The sequence below is a fragment of the Amia ocellicauda genome, chromosome 22 (genome assembly GCF_036373705.1).
Source record: "Amia ocellicauda isolate fAmiCal2 chromosome 22, fAmiCal2.hap1, whole genome shotgun sequence".
NCBI lineage: Eukaryota > Metazoa > Chordata > Actinopteri > Amiiformes > Amiidae > Amia > Amia ocellicauda.
The window spans coordinates 11948031-11971872 of NC_089871.1; the positions used below are offsets into that span (position 1 = coordinate 11948031).

Genomic DNA, 23842 nt, shown 5'->3' on the forward strand with positions numbered 1-23842 from the left:
TGATCTGTGAGTGTGTCGGTTTCTGAATTAATTTGTTTTTAATTCGAGGCATTCATTTATTTACCTGCCGGGGTCACGGTAGTGGTTGATGGGGGGGGTGTTCTCAGGTCACACGGGCCGGGGCAACCCAGCTGACTCTCAAGTCTCCCAATAAACACTCAAGATGTTCCCGGCCTCCGTATGGCTAGGAGAGCTCTCTTCCTTCTTTCTCAGTCTCTCACTCGCTCTCTCTCTCTGCAGCGTCTGAAGTAATAACCTCCTCGTTATGGGATGTAAGAAATACCTACTAAGAGATTATACCAGATATAAAAGGCGTAAATGCATATAGGTGATGGGAGACAGACTCTCTCAGCATGTGTAATGAGGTCCGGCGCGTGAGCCGAGCACACCAGGGACCGAGAGCCATTCCACCGCCTGACAAGGAGGCACTGGGGAGGGACCAAGGTCTCCGCTGCCGCACACTGGCTTGTAATTAATGAATTTACTTGCAGCAAAGTGAGCCTCAGCAGCCCCGGCCTCAGCGTTAACAGGCATTAAAGTGCTGTGTTAACAGGGACGAAAGAACAGCCCGGCATTTAATTTATTTTCTACATTTGTATGCGCCACCATCGCCCAGGGGTTCATGTGTGGCGGCTGGTTTTTGGTGGTGGCTGTTGTTGTTTTGGTCTCCCGTCTCGATGTCTCATGTTGATATGACCCGACCGCAACAGCAACAGAAGCGGTTTGGTTCAATTGCACTTTGGAATGATTTACAAAATAAAAAATATATAATGTTTTGTCTTCTGGGAGGAGGGGTTAATTATCTGCTTCTTTAAAAACAAACAAAACAAAAATCTTTCAGATTTAACATTGAGGCAAGATGGAAGAGCCTCTCATTGCTTGTGTTGCAGTAAAATACAACACAAAGTAGAGAAATGAAAAAGTTCTCCCCCAGCACTCTGGTACTGAACAAAGCTTGCCGTGAAATGTAGACAACTAAATGAAATGAATTTGAATAATATTAATAGTAATTTGTTGGAAAAAAGAAAAAGAAGACAAAAAGAAAGACTTTATGCGCTGGAAAAATGGGTCAGCTAAAAAGTAGTTGGAATGTGTGGAGGGCAGAGCAGGGGGGGTAGGTGTGAGTGTGTGTGTGACAGTGGGAGACAGAGACCCTGTGTGTGTGTGTGTGTGTGTGAGCCCTGCCAGAACAAGAAAGGGCGACTGGTTGAATAATTTAAACACCCCAGAGACAGAGGTCTATTACAGCAGCCAGTCACGGCCTGACAGGCTTGTATGAAAACGCAGCCAGCACCCAGCCAGCGCTCTGCTCCGTTGAGAGGAGTGAATCTGGTGGCAGTGGCTGTGGGGTGGGGGGTCGGCCAATGGGGGGCCTGCCCATACTACACAAGAGCCACAAATTCAAGCTAGGCCCGCGTCTGCACGGTTGTCAGTGTGGCTCCAGCCAGCCCAGCGTCTGCAGCGCTGTGTGTCAAGCCAAGATCACTCGAGGAAGACTGGACAGTCATTCCTCCTTCCTCAGGGCCAGTTGGTCAGGAGGGTGGAGTTCAAGCTCCTGGTCCCTCTGAATGGAAATGCCACCAGGTTGTCTAAGTGAGCAGAAAGCCTGCACAGCCGATGCCCCACCAGGGGGTGTCGGGAGTTCCAGATGTGCCATTAGCTCAGCCTCAGCCTCTCCCCAGGACCACAGCCTCAGGATTTAGAAAATACTGAGCTCTTTTATTTAAGCAGCTGACAGGTTTTATTTGGTGTTTTTTACCCTCTTTTGACCTGTGGGGACTATTAAATGTCACTCCCCTTTAAGTGATGAAGAAAGACAACTCTGCCCAACTTTGGTTCACCTTTAAAGGTCAGGTGTTGCCATGGTGACACTTTCTCTTTCCCCCATCTCTCTCTCTCTCTCTCTCTCTCATTCCTCTTCAGTTCACATATCAGCCATGACATTTTTATTAAAAAGTGCATGTTGGGGCGAATAAGACTAACAGCCCTAACCACAGGTAAAACGGGAAAAAAAAAGAAACCCACAGTCACATCTACTCACGCGCTCGCCCCCTTGATGAAAACAAATGCACTCGCAAGTATGCCAGCGGATTGGAATTTGCGTTCTGTGTCACGGTGGCAATTTATTAAGATTTGTGTTCATGTCCCACAGTCCTCATTATGGAGTCTTGACATGCCAACAGAGGTGAGGGGTCACAACACAGCAGGCAAATGAAGACATTCCCAGGGCCGGTTGTATAAAACTATATTAAACTAGTCTTAAGTTGACAATTAGACTAGTCTAAGGCAAGTTAGACGGTTGCATAACCATTAAGATTGATTAAGTAAGATCGCCTGGGAGATCAACTAAGTAAGACCAGTCAAAGGAAAGACAGTGTTATGTAACCGAGTGTCTATTGTTAGTATGACTTATAAATATACTAAGACTTAGTCTATGGTTATGCAGCTGGCCCCTGATCTGATAACCTTAATTCCCTGTAATAGGTAGCAGTGTGGGCAGCTCTATTTTGTAAACGTGGCATTTGATTTATTCTCGGTTTCAGATTCCTGATTCTGACACAGGTGACTGCAGACCCTGGCCCTGTCAGTTGAGCGCACGGCGTCTTATTTCTTCTCGGTTATCGATTCTTCATACAGGGAAGCTAGTAGGTCTGCCCATGGTGTGGGAGTTGGAAACCGTTTTTTTCCGTGTGACATGTTCTTGAACAAAATGCATCAATGAAGCTGGAGAGCGAGTGTCCATTTTCTTACTGTGCCATCCACCAGTTATCCATCTTACCAGTTTGTATGTGAAATAAGGTAGCAAACTGTAAGTATCCTCCTGCACCTTGTGCTATCTTAAAAGCACAGCGGTTGCAGCTGGTAGAGACCTGGAAATGGACAACAAAATGCCACCTTAACAGGGACAACGAGGTGGCTGTTCGATACATTCCTAAACTACTTGGAATATCTTAGCCAGGGCCACTTTCAGACCGCATGTCATTCGTGGGCGGCCATATGCAATTCAAACCCCTTTAAGAGTTGAGTTGTTGTTTTTGTTTTGTTGGCTTCATCAGCTCTGAAGAGGACCTCCCATCAGAGGGGCCAAAAGGGCTTCTATCCTAAGTGCCTCTGTATCCCGCGCCCTGCCCCCCACCCCCGCCTGCCCAGATCACTCCACTGCCCCCAGAGATGAGCACAGAGATGGCAGGGCAATGCGTTGGGAACGGTTCACTTTAAACAAAGACATCTGCAGTGTTTCCTTCATGTAAATCTCTCCAGTAATGCTGTGCTTAGAGATGCGTATTTAATATTTGAGGAGAAAAAACATAAATAAAATAAATAAGTGAATGAATGAATGAATGAATGAATGAATGAGTGACTAAATAAATCGTGCAGAACCATTTTTGTGAGAGACAGATTTCTGAGGATACAGCAATACAAGTTAAATGCACAGCGCCTTTTAAATTTTAATAAGTCATCCAACTTCGCCAGCCATGCAAGGAATTGTTTTAAATGGGTTTATAGCACCGTACTCTTGTTGTTGTTCTTGTTGTATTTTCTCTCTCTCTCTCTCCCTCCCTCCCTCTCCCTGCATCTTTTATATCACAGCGGACGTCAGAACAAAAAAATGGAGGTATTTTTCAGGCTGACTCAGTGCATTGATTATTCTTTCTGACGTTTTATTTCTTCGGATTAATAGGGTAGAGCCTCCGTGGGGCTCGGAGGGAGGGGGGAGTCAGGAGTCAGGGAGGGGGCAGACGCCGAACCTAATGTCTCTGAACGGGCACAAGTCACGTTCCTGTAATCCACACACAATCAGGGCAATCATCTGGAGGCTGAACTGCGAACACAAGGGGCGCCTTGTAATGGATTTACCATGAGAGAAATTAACCTGAAAGATAATAACTACACTCTTACTGGGAAATATACACATACACAAACAAACAAACACACGCACGCATATTTGTCAGGAGATGTACAGTTCTGGTAGCTTGCAAGCTGTAGCTCGGTGCTGGTTTGCTACAGCATCTGAAGATGAAACAAAAAGATACTAGATATTAACGAATGAGCTCATTTAACGCCCCCAGATGCCCCCCCATAAAGCAGCGTCTTTTCTCGCACTCAATCTTTCATGCATCAATTCCCAAACCATGTACAGCAATGTGAGCACGTCCCACAGAAACACAGAAGAAGAAAAAATATCTAAGTAGTACCGACAAGAAATGGGGGAAAGTGTGTCTTTGCTCCCCCCCTCCCCGAGTGAATAACACCCCCCACTCCTCCAGGGATCAGGTTAAGTGCAATATTTTTTTCTCGTGCTTGTCAAAATCATGAACTTATCTTCTGCTTAGGAATCGCAAATTGCATTTAATAAAAAAAAAAACTTTCACCTACCTAATACTTAACATTCACAAGAGGGACCTTTTAGCTTGAGAAAAATATTATTATTTTCCCTGTATTGCTCTGGCCAGTATATATATGTATATACAGATGGATTTATTTTACCTCATTAATTATTAACTAAACTTAAATCAGAAATATTCAGAGCCCAAAGTGCTGAATTATGCTTTCTTAAATAAATATATTAGCGATAGGCCGGACATAAACACACATATAGAGATGTAACGATGCTGTAAATAATTCAGGAATTTGATAATGAAATCGATACATCATCAAAGGCAAATAAAGTTACTTACACATTAAACAACCCTATTAGCACAAAGTACTCACTTAAAGAACGATCAGAAATGAATGTGTTCTGCAGAGGGCAGATTTCAGCCACTGTGAGAGGCATCCCCTTCACTGAGCTACTGAACTCACTGCAGCCCAGCACTGAGACACTGAGATACTGAACACACTGCAGCCCAGCACAGTGCACCTAAAGTGTTTAGACCAAGTTCATGAACGTTTGTGGTGGAGAGAGGAAGGTGAATGTAAGAGAGATTTGAGGGGGTGGGAGGAAGAGCGAGAGACAAAGAGAGATTGAGAAAAAACATGAAAGAAAGGAGCATAAAAAGAGAGAGGGGGGAAAGAGAAGAAGAGGAAGAGAGAAGAAGATAAGGGGAGGAGAGACAGAAAGGAGACAGATGAAGAGAGATGCAGAGAGGGAGCAAAAGAGAGAGAAACAGGGACAGGAAGAGACGGGTGGGAGCGGAGCGAAGAGAGAGGCACAGGAAAGAGACGAGGAGCGAGGGAGGAAGATAGAGAGGAGGAGAGGGAGGCTGGGAGGCTGTCTCTTAGGGCCTGCTCCGGCAGTGTGAGCGCTCCCAGGCAGCGGCGGCGAGGTCATTTACATATAAATGAAAGTTGCCGATCAGACTGCGCTGACCCCATTTATTCCGGCGGACAGACAGGCAGCCGAGGCACGGGGGCCGGGCGAGCTCCAGAATTACTCCAAATTACTGCATTTCCATCTCCAGCCCAGCCCTGTCACCCCCGCGCTCGTCGCCCCGGCTTTTTCGCCGCGACTCTAATTGGTAGCCGTGAATTTAAGGGACCTGTCACCGCATCCGCCTGTCACTGCGAGACAGCACCCACCCACCTCATTACAAATACCACCGTGCGCCTGCATATACATCACACGCGCATACACACACACGCACACACACAGGCCTACATATCGGGGGTCTTCTAGGAAATTACAACAAAATGGGTCTGATTATTCCGAGGGTGAAAGCGGGGTTTGGTGGGACCCAGACGATGGTTGCTCCTGTAGCTGCGCCGGTGATGCCAAACCAACTCCCTGCAGTAACATTTGTGGTGCGTGAAGTTCATGTACTAGTTCATGAAATAAATCTGGACCTCTGAACTCTGGCACTGTTGTACTTCATTGAATCTCTAGACAGATGTTATCTCTCAGCCAAGGAAAAGTGACAGGACTTCCCTGACGATAAAGGAGGAGCTGCAAATGAAGAAGAAAAATAAAAACAGCCTCCTAATTTGTGAAAGACTGATATGTTCACTGAACATTGTAATAATCAGTTGCTTTCTATTAGTGTAAAGAAACGACAGAACTGCTGACTGACCGGCAGCTCATTACTATAATGTGCAGAGAGAGAGGAAATTAAACTCACATAAACCTTGTCTTCCCACGAACAGATGGTTTGACTTCTCCATACGCAATTACAGTGTAATCTAGCCCTTCCCAATGTGAACAGTGGCGGAACTCGGAGCTTCACTGACTGTATTGAGGAGTTGTGGTCACCTCGGTTTGCAGCTCAGGATTCTGTCGAGAGTTTCTCAAAATGTCAAGATATAGATGACTTTTAGTTTCAAAATAATCTTTGTTTTGTACAGAAGCAAATAGATTTGTTACTAAAGTAGACTGTCATACTGTATATTTATCTAATATAGTGAAATCTGTGTTCTCACTGCCTGGCTTTCAGATGTTGATGTGTGTAGATGTGACTGCACCTTGTGCCCAGAGCTCTACTGAATTGGGTGACTGTAGAACAACGAGTGGCCGGAGCGCAGAACTACAATACTGACAAAAGAGAACGTGAGAGAAAGAGGGAGGGAGGGAGAGGAGAGGAGAGAGAAGGAAAAGAAAAGCACAGAGAAAGAGAGAGACACTGAAGGAGGAAAGAAACATTCATGTATGAAGGATGGAGGGGAGAGAGAGCGAAAGAGGTTGTCAGTGTTTCCATAGCAGCCAGCTCTGGCATATCACGGCTTCCTCTGTGTTGATCTGGGCCCGTTTTCTCACCGTGCTTCGCTCAGCCTGTGTGTCAGTCCTTTTGTCTAAAATGTAGGTGTTTCTGTCAGCTCCACAGACTGGACTTATATATGCAGTTACAGGTTAAAGTGCAGGCAGAGAGTTTTATGTACCCAAACCCTCCCCTTCCAGGTGACATTATCGGTATAATAAATAAATAATAGAGAAATTGATCGAGCTTTATTTATTAGTATTGATAAATGTTTCCCAAGACCTCTCTGCCTTGCTCTCAGTTGCTCTCTTCCCAAGGGTACCATCTCCTTTTCAATGTGCTGCAAAAAATGTGCAATCAGGTTGAATAACATTGTCAGGGCTTATTTGAAAAAATAAAAAAGCCGTATGAATCATCATTTAGGAATTTTCCTCACCGAGCTTGAAGACAAATGAACAGTACAAATTGCTGTATCCGGCAACGCTCACATCTCGGAACGGTTGGTGATCAGAACGACAAACAAGCAACCGCAACTGCGAAAAAATAAATCTGCAAGCCTATTAGACAGTTTCTTTAGTTAACTTTGTCCATGCCTGTGTCCTGTTTGATGCTGGAGTCGCTGATGTATTTGGTGCCATGAATGTGTGTAGACAGACAGACAGACAGACAGACAGATGGGCCTACATGCAATATTACCTAGGCTGTTGAACATCTGAATCGCAGCAGTCTTTCTCTGACTCAGGGCTGTGCATTTCTCTTAAGCTCCGTGACATCTGTACAGCTAATAATGTCATCGGTGACTCAGGCAGTGGCAAGTCTCCAAAAACCCTGACCTCGCTCTCCTGGATGTTCTACAGGGTCACAATTGATCTGCCCTGAGGAAAACCCCTAGGGCTCCCCCGGGGCCCCAGTCCACTTCACACCCCAGCAGCCTGGCCCTCAACCAGCAGCTTGGAGGGGGACGTGTCGACTCCAGCTGCACGAGACGAGAATTGACGGCTGCTAGCAGCTGTAATTACCGGTGAACAGCGCCTGTTACTCGCCATTGGATTCCAATGAGAGGCGGATCGATGAGTCAATGCAGGCCCCGCGTCGCTCTGCGTTTGTTCCGGTTTGCGGAAAGCGCGACACTCATCACATTTCCTGCAAACAAGGGACTCGGCGGCTGAGTGGCCTCTTGTCAATTATGCGATTAAAAAAAATAAACATATTTATAGTGTTTTAGTCACGCAGTGCCTGCTGTCACTGTCTTTGTCATTTACATAAGGATTGGGGCCTAGCTGTGGTAGTGCCATACCAATGCATGTCAGCACGTTTCACACACAAACACCTGGGACTCCAAAATGAAAAACAAAAATCAACCACAGGAAAAAAAACTGTGCTATTATTATGGGGGGGAGTCAAGGATCTAGTTAATCATAAAATACTTTCATCAACATGTATTTTTCTAGATATAAAAGTATATGAACAGCTCAGACAAATACACATTATGCTTCTTTAAAGTTTCCAAATCTGTATAGTGTATAAGTATTTATCTTACAGTATATGAGGCTATATGTGCATTAATATTATGAAAGTACAGATGCTTCAGCCCTGCTCAGCCCTCACAGGTCTTTCTCAGTGCCTTTAGGGGGAATCATTATTCTAGACTTTTTTTATGTTTGAAAATCTGAAAAGAATTTCAAGTGGTACATTAGCGTTCAGTCTCTCTTTTCACGGTGCCATGTGTGAAGTTCCTCCTATAGTCTCTGAAGAGATATCCCGCCACCTGCACTCTTTACCTGCCTACTGTTTTCGCTCGCTCTCCTTTCCACCCTCCTTCCCATGTTCGGGGGTGTCTGTGTAGCATGTGAAATGCGTGTGCCTGGGTTCGGCATGCGTGTTGGCTGCCTCCCCCCATGGTCACACTGCGTATTTATTCTTCTCTCCTGGTTTTTATTGATTCTGTTTTAAACAAGGGAAAAAAATGTTTGAGAAATGAGAGGCCTGAGGGAACGAGGGAACCAGGAGGAATAAAAAAAAAACAGAAAAGGGAAAAAAAAAAAAGGAAAAAAACAGCTTTAATGATTTTGTCTCCCTCTCTTACTCCATCCAGAACAGATTAAATCACAGGTTTCTGAGCTCTGAGACTGGCACCCCCCTCCCCTCCACCTCAGCTCCTCCCAGAGGGTATCCACACCACTTTTAAAATCTCTTTCTTTCTTTCTCCCCTGCTACTTTTTCCATTTCATCTTCTGCTTTTTTTTTCAGAATTAGAGAGCGTGTGTCTCATTTCACGTTGTGGTACAGTCCCTGCTTTAAAATGATTCCCCGCTTAGTTCAATTTAAGTTGTGCTCGGAATAATCGATCCGCCCATTAATTCTACTTAGTGGTTCCTCGCCGTACAAGGATGGAGTTTAGCAGTCCACAAAGGCCACCGGTGCTGAATGGGTGACCTTTACAGGACTTGGGCTGCCATTGATTTTCGGCAGGACTTATCTCATGAAGCCGGGTTTGAAGACAGAGCACAGATGAAGATGAACTATGAGGCAGTATCACTTTTCTCTATCTTTCTTTTCTCTCTCCATATATATTGTCCCATTCTGCACCAGCGCAATACCTTACCCTGAGGTTTTTCTGCACATTGACTTTAGTGGGAATAACTGGGAATTGTTTGCTCACTGAACCTGCAGTGACCTGAAGCCAGTGATCTGCCGCTGCTGTATCAAGCCAACAGCGGATTAACAGTCCAGCTGTTTTTATGTCATTCTTTACACAACTGCAGCTCAACGCAAGCTGCACTTTTTATAATGCATTGGAAAAGGATAAGTGCTCCCCAGGTGACTTGACACCATAAAAAGCAACTTCATTGGTAACAATGAAGAGTTACAGCAAATTTTACAAGAGAAGGGTTTTTGACACACACACACACACACACACACACACACGCATACACACACACTCCCACGCACACGTACCCACACACACACGGCCAAATTTAAGCTAGGTGAGACACTGAACTTTGAAATCGAAAGCAATCAGGGGATTCAGTTTAAAGGGCACGAACATATAAATAACTCCTTCATCCTCCCCCGCAGAAAAGCTTTTTATTTGTAACAGTGTGGAGTCTTATTTTGGGACCGGTGAGGACATAGCCCCTCTCTGTGCCATTTTGGAGAGATGGAACAAGGAGCGGGAATGAGAACAGGGCTGCAGTGACGCAGATTCGCTCGCTCACACGCACATCCCCCGTCTGTTACTCACGCTCCACTCCTTTACCCACCCGCCACTCTTCAAACTCTATCGATGGCTGAGGTTTCTACCTTTGCTCATCTTTTGCATCTTCCAAAAATGCCAGTCATTCCTGTACCGGCTCACTGGTTCCGACTGTGTGTTTGGACAGCACTCTCAGGGCCCAAGACAAAGTTATTGATCTTTATTGATTGATAACTCGACTCTGAAACACGCAAGACAGCATTTTCACTCTCGACGTGGGGAAGGCGAGATTAAACTTTCCTGGCGTGATTCCCTCACACCCTACATGCACATACTTCCTTGCAGTGGGATGTGGATCGGGGCTGTCAGCGTGGCGCGGATGGCCCCTTCTGATTTGCAGAGGCAGCAAGCACACGCAGAAAGAGCTCGGGAGCGGGGCGTGTAAACAGTGACAGGGACGCATCTCTGGGTGCGTTGGGGGTTAAATCTAAGCACAAATCAGAGCGCAGCCCATGGCCATTTTCACAATTCAGCTGCAGCTCTGTGGCGGATGTGGGGGGGCTCAGTGTGCGTCTTCAGGCAGCCGGTACAGCCCTAGTGGAGTCACGGGGAGAGGGGAGACGGGGCTGGTTTGATCTGGAGGGAGGACCACTCGCAGGAAAGGAGGAGTGAATGAATATCCAGAGATCGGAGTCCGGATAGTTCCCCCCTCCCCTCTCTCCAGGCCTGCGCCGTCCCGCTCCACCCCCTCTTATCCTGATGTTACCTCCTTATGTAACGGCAGCAGCTCGTATGAGAGAGTGGGTCGGATGTGCCAGTGAAGGAAGGCGCGCGCATGTGTGTGGGGATGTGTGGGGGTGGGGGGGCTCTGTGTGGGGGCGTTAGGAGTTCCATCATTCTCTCACATCTTTCTAGAACAGGGAGAAGGCTCTCGGCTGAAAGAGCCCCCTCCCTCTCCCATGACACATTACATGCGCCAATGAGTGGCACGCAGCCCCCCCCAGCCCCGGCAAGGAGGGGGTCTAGTGAGTGCCGGAGAGCAGGCTGTGGCAGAGTTTGCAGATAATCCCTGTAATCTTGACAGAGTGGGCCTGCTGAATGGGCTTGTGTGACTCACCATTGGCTGCATGCACAAAACAAACAAAACATGAGAGAAATGGGGCAGGCTGCTCTGAGCTGCACTGGCAGGAGACACGGCCGGGCTGTTTTCCTGTCGTGATGTGCAGGTATCTTTAATGAAATGCAGGAACTTTGTAAGGCATAGCAAGATCTTTTTAAGTTATTTTTTTGTCCTGGTTGTTTTTTGTTTTTTTTGACTGCCTCTGCACTTTCTCCAGTTTGTCCTACTACAAGAATCATTGAATGGGTCTCACAGCTGCTGTAGTTTGATAGCCTGCAGAGTCTTATCTCCAGCTTCTCAGATCTGATTAAGATTAGGGGTGGGGGGGGGGGGTGCCCCTATTCTGGGTCTACTTTGCTGGCAGAATGAAGATAAGCATCCAAGCAGAGCAGGGATGGAGTAGCGATGAGGGGCTGTCCATGGCTGGGGGGCCCCACTGACGCCATAAGGCTACACTGACTTAATCAAATACACAACAACAAACAATAATATATAAAATCACAATCACAGGACTCTTCCCATGTATTTCTGTTATGCAGGACTTAAAAAAAATCTTTTTTGTCTTTTTTTTCCTCTGTCAGGCGCAAAGGCATCAGCAAGTCTGTAGAGGCTATCAGGTTGGATGATGTTGATCTGCGAGGTTCAAGTGTAGTTCACAGTGTGCAGCCTGGAAGGGACAGTTCATTCAGAGTGTAGTTATTTGCCTAGGCGGGCTGAGACTACCAGTTCTGCGAGGCAAGCTCCTGGGTACCCAGATTTTGGAAATAATAAACACACTTAGCATGTTCCTTCTCTCCACCCCCATCTGCAAACGTGTGCAAATTAACCGGCGGTCGTGAAAAAGGAGCATCACGTGAAAACCTAAAGGATATCTCTCACTGGCTTTCAAAATCAGCAAAAAGAAACAGATCTTATTAAACACCATAACTCAGACAACACTGAAGTAGAATGACTTAACTAGGATGACTTTACTTTTTTTTTTTTCTCGCAGTATGTTCAGTACGGGCTCTCGTGTCGGGAATACGAAATCAGGGCTGGGGCCTAGCCGGGGAGGCTTCGCAACATGTGACAGGCACAGTCGTGCATTAATATGCCGGGAATGCATCTTTCTGGCAGATGGGCAGGCAGGTCTGGCAGTGAGGAGCTGCGTTGCCCCAGGTCCCTCCCCCCCCTGCTGAAGTTGTGCGCTCACAAACTGACGCCGATTCCGCTTGCTTGGCTCCGAAGCGACACGCCTCACTGGATTTTTTCCCCTTCCTTTTCCATCCCTTCCTGTCCCGCTCCCTCTCTCTCTCTTTCAACTTTCACTGTTGTCATCCCACCGCATCTGGGAAAAAAATATATTAAAAAAGAAATGCGCAAGCTAAAGCAAACTGCTAATGTTATCATACCACACAGGAGGAGACGGCTTCATGTGGGTCGCTCAAGCACTAAAGGAAAGTCAGCTCTGCCTCGGTACGCAGGGAATGATGGGTCAGTGGCAGCAGAACGGCCTCATGCGATTGGCTAACCAGCCCTCCCTAATCTGGTGCAATCCTCCTCTTTACATCAACCGCACCGCACACAGGGCGGCACACACCATGCACCTGAGTGTTGGAGGTGCTGTAATTCCTCACTGGGGGAAAAAGGATTAAAAGTAAAAAAATAAATAGTAGATTTCATTTTTTACGCCTTCCTCCCTTGATAAAGATAAGTCAATTAAATTGTGCAGGTGTATTTCCCCCACCACTTTTCTCACCCTGTCTACACACAGTTCTTGTGTGAACTACCTTAGCTGGAAAAAGGCTTGCTGCTGAAAACATGTCGATCTGTTAAAGCTCTTCTTATCTACTGATTACAAGTCTTCTTTATATTTGTGTGTGTGTGTGTGTATATATAGATATATATATATATACATACACACACGCCAAAATCCTAATCTCACACATGTGCTCCCAGATAAGATTGTGAAGATATGTGAGGGAGGGAAAAAAGCAACAAACAAACAAACAATGAAACATGCAGCCACAGCATTTGTCTGTATGGATTTACAATGAACCTGCAGTTACTACACGCATTACTGTAACAGAACACGTCAATAGCTCCTCGGGAAGATGACAGAGAGATTCCTCCTCCCCAGATAACTCGCTCAATGTGGTGTGAGAGATAGGGGGAGAGGTCATCCCTCCGAAGTATAACTGACAGCTGTCAGTCTTGCAGTAATTGATGGACAGGAGGGGGGGAGGAGTTAAGGCATGAGTCAGGTAGAACTGAGAACTGGGAAAACCTAGCTTTTGGAGCTGAAGATAAGGGAATAGCAGAGGCTGTCAACTCCAAATCACAAACACACACACAAGTAAAAAACTGCAACTGATTTCTTCAAACTGCTTGGATAATAAAAAATACTGTGTGAATCTGGGGAATATAAAATGATGCCCCCACACACCAGTCAGTGATCATTTGTAACTCCAGATTTAGAAACTTCTGAGCACTTTCAATATTCTCACGAAGGATGGTAAACAGTCATAAAGCAAAAGGTTAAGAAAATGTCACGTCTCTGAGGTACTCCGCAGCGCAATTAAAAGTACAGTAATTATAAACCGGCAGCAATCACCTTTATAAAAAGTTTGTAACTGCTGGCAGAAAAAACATATTTAATTTTTTTCCCCCTGCTGCAAAAACCCTTTGGTTGGCTTTCAAGATGTTTCATGGATCATTTAACGCCCCAGGGTAGGGTATTTCTTCCAAAGCCCCCAAGCTCTGAACAGGCCATAAAAAGAATACAGAACAAAAGTTAAAACGGGCGCATCTCTGATATGTCTGTCTTTGGATTCTCCCGACTCTGTGATTGAACTTGTTATGCTCAGGACGAGGGGTGACAGGACTGTGATCTGTGGCGTGGCCAAGGGGAATGGGTGAGGGAGAATACCAATGTCAAAACTAAACACAAACACAAACGAAAAACTCAGTTGACAATCTGGTAGGCCTATATTCTGAGGGTGCAGAGAAGAGTACTAGCAGACACCAATGATACAAAACACACATGCACACGCACACAGGAGAGCTGACATATCAAGTGTCTGAGCCAAGGAAGCCTTAAAGAGTGTTGATCTTTGACATGTGGGAAATGCTGCAGCATTGGTGGTTTCTTTTGTGCTTTCCTTTGCTGGTACTGTACAGTATACATTTCTCCTACTGAAAGCGGTTTTGTGGTGGTGGTGGGGGGTTAGGATGTGCTAATACTGGCACGAGTGTTAATTGCTTCTGGAGGCAGCCAGCCTGACCTCTGCTCTATTGGCTTGGCATTTCGTTCAGCGGCTGGGCTGGGATAGAAATCTCCGGGCTTAGGAGCCGGGATTGACAGGCCTGCGCAGTGAGCGGCCTTATCAGCAGCACCATGGTGGCGCTAGTAACCAGCACTCCCTCTTTCCCTCTCGCTTTCTCGCTCTCTCTCTCTGTGGATTTATTACCTGAGCTCAAGCCCAGGGATGTCCCTGCCCACCACCTTTCCTCAAATAATTGCAAATATTAATTATGTCAGCTGGGACATGGATTTCTTTCCCCCATGCTTATTATAATGTTTTAAATTATTGTTACTGGAACTAAGCACGGTTTGAAACTCATAGTGTTCGGCGTTAAAGATCAGGAGGCAGGCTGTTAGGGCGCGCTACACCAGAAATGAAACAAGAATAATATACCGTTTTCGATTATTTTCTGTTGGCATGCCATCGCAACGGCTTAACGCTGGGTTGCCCAATCTGCAGATACTGCAATTTGTAGAAGGCGGTATTGGGTTGGTGAGTAAGGAGCACACACTGTGGAGTGAAAGGAAGTCGTGTCTGTAACTCAGAGGTTTCACAGCTAGCGCTCACGACCAAACCTGTGCCAGGACGGGCTGTGCTTGTCCTGCGGCCACCCTCCACGCTGCCAAAGTATAACCTCACCAGAAACCACCGGAAACATAACCAGACATGAAAGGGCTTCGAAGCGATAGAGCAAACTGTTTCCGACGAGCTTGTTTCTGCTCCCAGGACCTGAGAGAGACAAGCCCATCCACCTCTCCTTCTCCATGGCAGCAGGGGCTGTGTTTTTCTTTTCCCCCGCTCCACCTGAGCTCTCAGTTACTTAATTGAACTGATTAGATGCTCAACTGGACAAATTAAATACTGTTTCCAGGACAGCACCTGATTTAAACACACCTATGAAATGTGGTGGATGTGCCGGACCCAGAGGCAGGGACTCACGAATACATATATGGGTACAGGCCTAAATCTGATTCAACAAGCAAGCAAATAAGCAAACAAATTAGAAATAATCAGGCTGCGGTGGGGCGGTGCGTGTGAGACCCTGACATGTAATATTTTCTGCTGTGGTTCAGCCCGGAGGCAAAGGACTGTTTTGTCATCACCAGTACATTTTTGCATAAGCACTGCTCTGACCGCCAGGAGCACATCATAAAGTGCATATTTGTACAGTAAATACACACAAATAAAAAAATCACACACATACATACATTACAAAACACAGCATTGAAATGAATTTAAGCTGCTGCCCAGAACAACTCATTATAACCAGGTTGTGTCTCATAAGGGAAGCAGGTGGAAACACCTTGGTCAGCCTCTCTCAGGGATCACAGAGGACTGAATTGGCTATTGTGTTTCTGCTGCTTTATTAATTTGTATGATTGCTCTGTAGGCTTCCAACAGACCGCTGGTATTTTGTCTTGGGCTAAGAGGACACTCTTCCAGTAATTGGGTCTTAGAAAAGGTTATTTTTATTCCATCAGTGTGCGAGTACACTGCCATTGACATAAAATGGCTCCGAATGGCTTTTGGTGACCTTCGCAACCCCTGCTGTTTAGGAAATGTATGGGAAAGATTAATCCAAATCACATCAATGAACTGAGGACGGAGAAGCAGAAGCAGGGAAAGTAAAATAAGGGCAAACTATAATTGTGCCCTCCTTAAGTCAAGAGCTCAGTCACAGGTGGGTGGACGGTCTTTTAGATGAGTTGGAATAATAGTGGAAGATAAATATATTATTTCTAAAGGTAATTTTATATCAATCTGGATTTGTAATTCTTCTAATTAACACTTATACTGTGTGGTTCGCGTACTGATTCATTTGACAAAGCTTTTAATACACACAAAAGTTCTACTACCCTGTGATACTACCAAATCATAACAACCGTGTATGCGAAATAATAATTTTACCCTGTTTAAGACAATATTTTAAGCTCTGAACTGAGAAGAGCAAAGAACAATTCCTGTGCAAAGATGACCAGTGCTTCTATTGCATATATATACACCCATCAGCCATAACATTATGACCACCTGCCTAATATTGTGTAGGTCCCCCTTTTGCCGCCAAAACAGCCCTGACCCGTCGAAGCATGGACTCCACTAGACCTCTGAAGGTGTGCTGTGGTATCTGGCACCAAGACGTTAGCAGCAGATCCTTTAAGTCCTGAAAGTTGCGAGGTGGGGCTTCCATGGATCGGACTTGTTTGTCCAGCACATCCCACAGATGCTCGATTGGATTGAGATCTGGGGAATTTGGAGGCCAAGTCAACACCTTGAACTCGTGATTCATCAGACCAGGCCACCTTCTTCCATTGCTCTGTGGTCCAGTTCTGATGCTCACGTGCCCATTGTAGGCGCTTTTGGCAGTGGACAGGGGTCAGCGTGGGCACTCTGACTGGTCTGCGGCTACGCAGCCCCATACGCAACAAACTGCGATGCACTGTGTGTTCTGACACCTTTCTATTAGAACCAGCATTAACTTTTTCAGCAATTTGAGCTACAGTAGCTCGTCTGTTGGATCGGACCACACGGGCCAGCCTTCGCTCCCCACGTGCATCAATGAGCCTTGGCCGCCCATGACCCTGTCACCGGTTCACCACTTTTCCTTCCTTGGACCACTTTTGATAGGTACTGACCACTGCAGACCGGGAACACCCCACAAGAGCTGCAGTTTTGGAGATGCTCTGACCCAGTCGTCTAGCCATCACAATTTGGCCCTTGTCAAAGTCGCTCAGATCCTTTACGCTGCCCATTTTTCCTGCTTCTAACACATCAACTTTGAGGACAAAATGTTCACTTGCTGCCCAATATATCCCACCCACTGACAGGTGCCATGATAACGAGATTATCAGTGTTATTCACTTCACCTGTCAGTGGTCATAATGTTATGGCTGATTGGTGTATATCATCACCATCACATAATTCAGAAGTTTAATCAAGTCCTAGCATTCAATAGCTTCTCAGTAGCCATTCTCTACAGTCAAATTATTCCATGGCTGTTTTTTTGTTTTTTATTACAGCTCAGAATCTGAACAGACATGTCCATATTCCACCGGGAATGAATTCTCCCAGTTCCCACATATGAATGAATTTGAGCAGCCGTGTGAAAAATGTGAATCACTGAACAAATACCCAAATCACTAAGTGAAAAGGGTGTGCCAGCAGACAGCTGCATCTCTCTCTGTCTGCGTGTGTCTGTGCGTCTGCCCATTTTTAAGTTGGTCTGTACAGCACCTTGGTTCACGTTAGCATGCCTGTATGGGTCTGTGTTCGTGTTCGGGTTTTTGTGTGCGAAACGTGTGCCACTGTTGCAATATGAGCCTCTGCATTTGTGCCCGAGTCGCCCTCTGCTTGTGCATATCTGTAGTATTTGTGCGTCTTTATCTCTGTGTTTTCTCTGTGCATACAAGCATGAGCAGGGTGGAGGCCACAGCCTCAGTAATGCCAGTCAAATGCACAGCAATCTTATCACTGTCTTGCAGGCAGCTCACTTATTTTCTCTCTCCTTCTCTCGCTCTCTATTTCAACACAGAATATCCCAATTAGAATCTGTGTCCTTCAGTGTGCAGATTTAACTCATTCCTCCCCCTGGTGAGTTCTTATCAGCAGGGCAGAGCAGGCTGGGAGAATTACCGTCATCAACAACAAAACAAAAAGCAAACAAAACGCACTTTAATCACGATGATGCGAAAAGAACGGTTGCCCTGACAACGGCACAATGTTGGAGAAGCCATCCTTTTGTTTACTGGTGTGTGTGTGTATACGTGAGCATTTGTGAGTGTGTGTGTATGTGAGCATGTGTGAGTGTGCGTGTGTGTGTGTGTGTGTGTGTGTGTACCAATGTATGTATAAATAAATAAATAAACACACACACACAGGGGATTTGAACTGAAAAGCCCCAATTCAGGATGTGCAGCACCGCAGCAGCTGAGAACCACATTGTCAGTCGTGCCTTGCCCCCTGTGTGAGCAGAAAATGATTTCAGAAAGATTCCTCTGACACAGATAAACCTTGCCAAACAGACACTTCACATCTGGAAGCAGTGCCAGAGGGCAGACGGGAATCGCAAAACCGTATTCTATAAGATGCAACGACATCCCTGCCTCCCCATTTCTTTCCAAGGCTTTCTGCAGGAGCTCTTCTGTTACACGTATCCAGTATTTTTACGATGCCACATTCGGCTCCGTCGAAGGGTCTTCTATGCGTTTTTTCCAATCCCGTGTCCCCGCCCTCCCGGTCTGAAGAGGTGGAGACCACAAGAGGGTTTAGTTTAAATCATCAGCATAAGTGGGGATTTGGGACATGGCTGTTGTTAGGCCTATCCACTTACTGGGTTTGGCGTGGATTGACGTTTTCGAGGTAGGCTTGGGATTTGGCATCCAGAGCGGTCAATTGAGGAAACTTCAAGCAGGCAGTTTACCTTGTACAAGAGATGAGATCCCACGCTAAAAACAGGTTAAATCCTACACAGTTTGTGTCATGGTTACCCCTGATGGAAATTAACCCTGACTTAATGGAAAGTACAAACCCAGTTCTTGATAGCCCCTATCCAACAGGTTCCATAGGTTACCTTTAATCAATTAAGCAGGTGATTTGTTAAATTAAGTTGTTTAGAGATAATTTGGTATAAACCATTCACGACCCTTTTCAGCACTCAATGACCAGAGTTCCATTAATTGAACAAGTTATTTGCTTAATTGATCAACAACGTCCATGTGCTCCCAGTCTCTCGAATGAGCGATTAGGGGCTCTGCGGGACTGGGTCTGGGCAGCATGTCACCTTGAGGTACAGGTCTGACACAGGGTTAAGGTTCATGTTATCAGTAAATGTCAAAATGGCGCTGGAGAGTTATGAATGGAGACATGCACTGAGATTTTTCTTGGAAGTTAACCCAGTCAAAGAGGGTTTATGTGTTTTTACATAACCTCTGTGGAATCATCAATCACGAAGACTTGAAAGTTCATTAAATATGTGGCGGAAGCGGTTAAAGTGTGCTGGTGGGTGGGTGCTTGTGTGGCAGGGGTCTGGACCTCCACCTCTTGGAAGTTCTAAATGTATTTACCCCCACCCCCCCCACCACATTGCCCTTTACCACACAAAGACTTGGACCTGGCTAGTTATTATTTACGATGCGTAAATTTATGGAATAATTCCTGAGAAGAAGGTTATACCATTCCTCAAGGTGAAAATGGATACGATCAGCTCTTAATGAATGTGGCCGGGCCCTCTCCCCCATATATCAGCATATTATTAAGACATTTTAAAATCCCATTATGGTGTTTCTCCTTGAACAAGTCATGCTTTTATGGGGCTGCCCTGTCTTTAAATCTGACCTTTTTAGCTCTGCTCTGAAATTGGACAGTAAAAAAAAAATAAAATAAAAAATACGGGGAGAAAAGTGAACGAGAGGTTGATCGGTTTCCTTTCCAACCCTTTTCCGCGTCTGACCCCAAAATCCACTGGGGAGCAGTGTTTTGGAGCAATAAAAAGTGCTTAATTTCTGGTTACAGATGGCTGAGGGTCTTGAAGGATATGAGATTGTTTTGCATATTTTGATAATCTCGTCACAAAGTGCCGCGGATCTTAGGGTTTTCATTAAAAATCTGCCCGCTGTGATATTATCAAAGCAATTCACTCTGAGAGACCTCAGATTCCCTTTGGACAGAGACGCAGGAGGGTTATGGAAACAAAAAAAGGAAACATTTTGGATAAAAAAAATCTCTTTATCTCTTTTTCCTCTTGGAATTTGCCATGAATAAAAGAATTAAATAGCCCTGAATATTCTGAATCTTATCAAGCTACTTTTTCAAAGACAAGTGAATAGATATGCTGGATAAAATAATTTCATCTTCATTCCCATCCATCACACATTGTAATAATTATTTTCTTAAATATATATTTAAATGTAAAAGCAAACTATTATGAAACAGAACTAGTTTTTAAATAAGTTTCAAATCTCGATTCAAAACATGAATAGACTCCACATAACCATGGATTAACATATAAACATTTATGACAACAAAAGAAGACAGGACTTTTTTATCAGCATGTTTCTACTCCTACACATTTAAAGCTTCATGCCGGAGCCCCCAGAAGCACTTGGATAAAAGATACACATCCGAAAGTTAAAATGAAATAAAATCTAAAAAAAATAGAATAATGTCAACTACAACACACACACACAAGAACCATGATGACAGAATCTTCTAATCCAGAAAAATCCATTCTTATCACTTTCTACTGGATTAGCACCGGCCTCCTAACCACACAATTCTCCCGGCCATGCACTTAACCAGTGGGAGGGGCCAGAGATCAATGGGGCCAAATCGATCACTGCTCCCCAGTGGCAGCATTGAATTTTATTATCATTATATTTCCTTTTCAGTCTTCCGAACCACCAGCTATATGCAAAACATATATTAACGCATCTCTCTTTCTATATCTATATATATATATATATAGATATATACACACACCTAAAGGATTATTAGGAACACCTGTTCAATTTCTCATTAATGCAATTATCTAACCAACCAATCACATGGCAGTTGCTTCAATGCATTTAGGGGTGTGGTCCTGGTCAAGACAATCTCCTGAACTCCAAACTGAATGTCTGAATGGGAAAGAAAGGTGATTTAAGCAATTTTGAGCGTGGCATGGTTGTTGGTGCCAGACGGGCCGGTCTGAGTATTTCACAATCTGCTCAGTTACTGGGATTTTCACGCACAACCATTTCTAGGGTTTACAAAGAATGGTGTGAAAAGGGAAAAACATCCAGTATGCGGCAGTCCTGTGGGTGAAAATGCCTTGTTGATGCTAGAGGTCAGAGGAGAATGGGCCGACTGATTCAAGCTGATAGAAGAGCAACTTTGACTGAAATAACCACTCGTTACAACCGAGGTATGCAGCAAAGCATTTGTGAAGCCACAACACGTACAACCTTGAGGCGGATGGGCTACAACAGCAGAAGACCCTACCGGGTACCACTCATCTCCACTACAAATAGGAAAAAGAGGCTACAATTTGCACAAGCTCACCAAAACTGGACAGTTGAAGACTGGAAAAATGTTGCCTGGTCTGATGAGTCTCGATTTCTGTTGAGACATTCAGATGGTAGAGTCAGAATTTGGCGTAAACAGAATGAGAACATGGATCCATCATGCCTTGTTACCACTGTGCAGGCTGGTGGTGGTGGTGTAATGGTGTGGGGGATGTTTTCTTGGCACACTTTAGGCCCCTTAGTGCCAATTGGGCATCGTTTAAATGCCACGGCCTACCTGAGCATTGTTTGTGACCATGTCCATCCCTTTATGACCACCATGTACCCATCCTCTGATGGCTACTTCCAGCAGGATAATGCACCATGTCACAAAGGTCGAATCATTTCAAATTGGTTTCTTGAACATGACAATGAGTTCACTGTACTAAACTGGCCCCCACAGTCACCAGATCTCAACCCAATAGAGCATCTTTGGGATGTGGTGGAACGGGAGCTTCGTGCCCTGGATGTGCATCCCACAAATCTCCATCAACTGCAAGATGCTATCCTATCAATATGGGCCAACATTTCTAAAGAATGCTTTCAGCACCTTGTTGAATCAATGCCACGTAGAATTAAGGCAGTTCTGAAGGCGAAAGGGGGTCAAACACAGTATTAGTATGGTGTTCCTAATAATCCTTTAGGTGAGTGTATATATATCTATATCCCTTTAAGAGAGTGCTCCTAATCTCAGCTCGCTACCTGTATAAAAGACACCTGGGAGCCAGAAATCTTGCTGATTGATAGGGGATCAAATACTTATTTCCCTCATTAACATGCAAATCAATTTATAACTTTTTTGAAATGCGTTTTTCTGGATTTTTTTGTTGTTATTCTGTCTCTCACTGTTAAAATACACCTACCATTAAAATTATAGACTGATCATTTCTTTGTCAGTGGGCAAACGTACAAAATCAGCAGGGGATCAAATACTTTTTTCCCTCACTGTATATATAGTCAACTCCAAAATTATTGGCACCCTTGCTAAAGATGAGCATAAAAGGCTGTATAAAACACAGGTAATGCACTATATTCTAATTTTCCTATGGGATTCAAGTCCAGGGACTGAGGTGACCATTGCAAAATATATATTTTGTGGTCAGTTAACCCTTTCTTTGTGGTTTGTGATGTATGCTTGGGGTCATTGTCTTACTGGAAGATCCACTTGTGGCCAAGTTTTGGCCTCCTGACAGGTTTTTGGCTGCAATGTCCAGGTACTTGGTAGAGTTCATGATGCTGTTGACTGTATGCATATATTAAAACACAAAACACCTGTGAATTTAGTTGCCCTCGATTTCTGCAATCCAGCACTTCAAAGCGGACTCTCTGGACTGAACTGAAGCAAGGCTGACAGCAGATCTGTGAACACAACTCAATTTGCGGTGCTAGATGATGTTTTGAATATCCAGACTTTGCGATCTGGGGTTCCAGTGTGGCACAATGCAGCGTCGCACAGTGAAACAGCGTGAAGCACACTAAGCCACCGAGACCTTTGTCTGCCTGGTTAGAGGGCACAGAGAGCAATACTGGGGAGGGGAGCTGCTGAAATCAGTTCTGTGCATCTGTAGCGGTGGCTGCTTAATACGGAGCTGAAGTGAAATCAAATACAAAAATGATAATATAGAAACACTGTAAAAGTATAGGTAGGCTGTCTTGGGTTTTATACGGTGAAGGTCTCCCTCAGATTTGAATAAAAACAGGATTTCCTGGTCGAAGAGCCACGCTTAAAATATTATTAATAATACTAGTAATAAAAAAAGCATATTAGAATTGAGATTGTGTTGCCATGCAAAAATGCTGCACTCTGTTCAAGTTCCGCACACAAGATGCTAAACTCCCTCTCTCTCTTTTCTCCTCTCTAGATGACTCGCCCGATCCAGGTGAAGCCTGCCGACAGCGAGAGCCGTGGAGGTAGTTGTCTTCATTTCTCCATGCTCCTTTCTTTCCCTCCTTCCCCCCTTTGTGTGCTCGGCAGTCCTGATGGATGCGCCGAGTATTAATTCTAATTAAGGCGGCGTGTTTCGGAGTCTGGGTGTGGGCTCCAGTGCCTGCCAAGTACATTACCATGGCCACTGTAAATTATAAAGTCATTAGCGGGGATAAGTCTCCCCCCCTCCCCCCCAACACCACCAACCACCACCAAACTCCTGCAGTTAAATATATGAGTGTGTTATGCTCAAAGGTGTGAAAGGAGAGATGGAGGGAGGGAGGGGGTTGAGGTTGCAGCACACTAGCCAATCAATAACACCGCCAGCTCCTGCCAAGTTTTCAGAGCCTCGCATCTTTAGTCCTAATTCAGTCTTCTTTGCTTTTCTCGTTTTCTTTCTTTCGGTCTTGTTTTAAGTACCTGCGTGTGTTGACAGCAAGAGCAAGGAGAGATCCATCAGGGCCTACTAGCAGAGATAGGCCGAGGTTTTTGTTCATTTCAGGGTTTTTTTAAACAGCGGTGACTTGGCATTCTTCATCTGCAAGGTTTACAAACACTCTGAGAGTCTCGCACCTTTTAATCCCAGATCCCCTCGAAAGATCTGTCCATTAGCGGAGGAGGAATAGGCCGCATTGTACCCTTGTTCATC

At 45.1% G+C, this 23842-nt stretch overlaps 1 protein-coding gene across 2 annotated transcripts in view; it reads left to right on the forward strand.

Annotated features, from left to right (window-relative positions):
* celf5a (cugbp, Elav-like family member 5a) overlaps positions 1–23842 on the forward strand; it is a 139869-nt gene that overhangs the window by 57249 nt on the left and 58778 nt on the right. For both annotated transcript variants that reach the window (XM_066695561.1, XM_066695562.1), the window contains exon 3: positions 23129–23177. In XM_066695561.1, coding sequence (XP_066551658.1) covers positions 23129–23177 — 49 coding nt within the window. The remainder of the gene's footprint in view (positions 1–23128; positions 23178–23842) is intronic.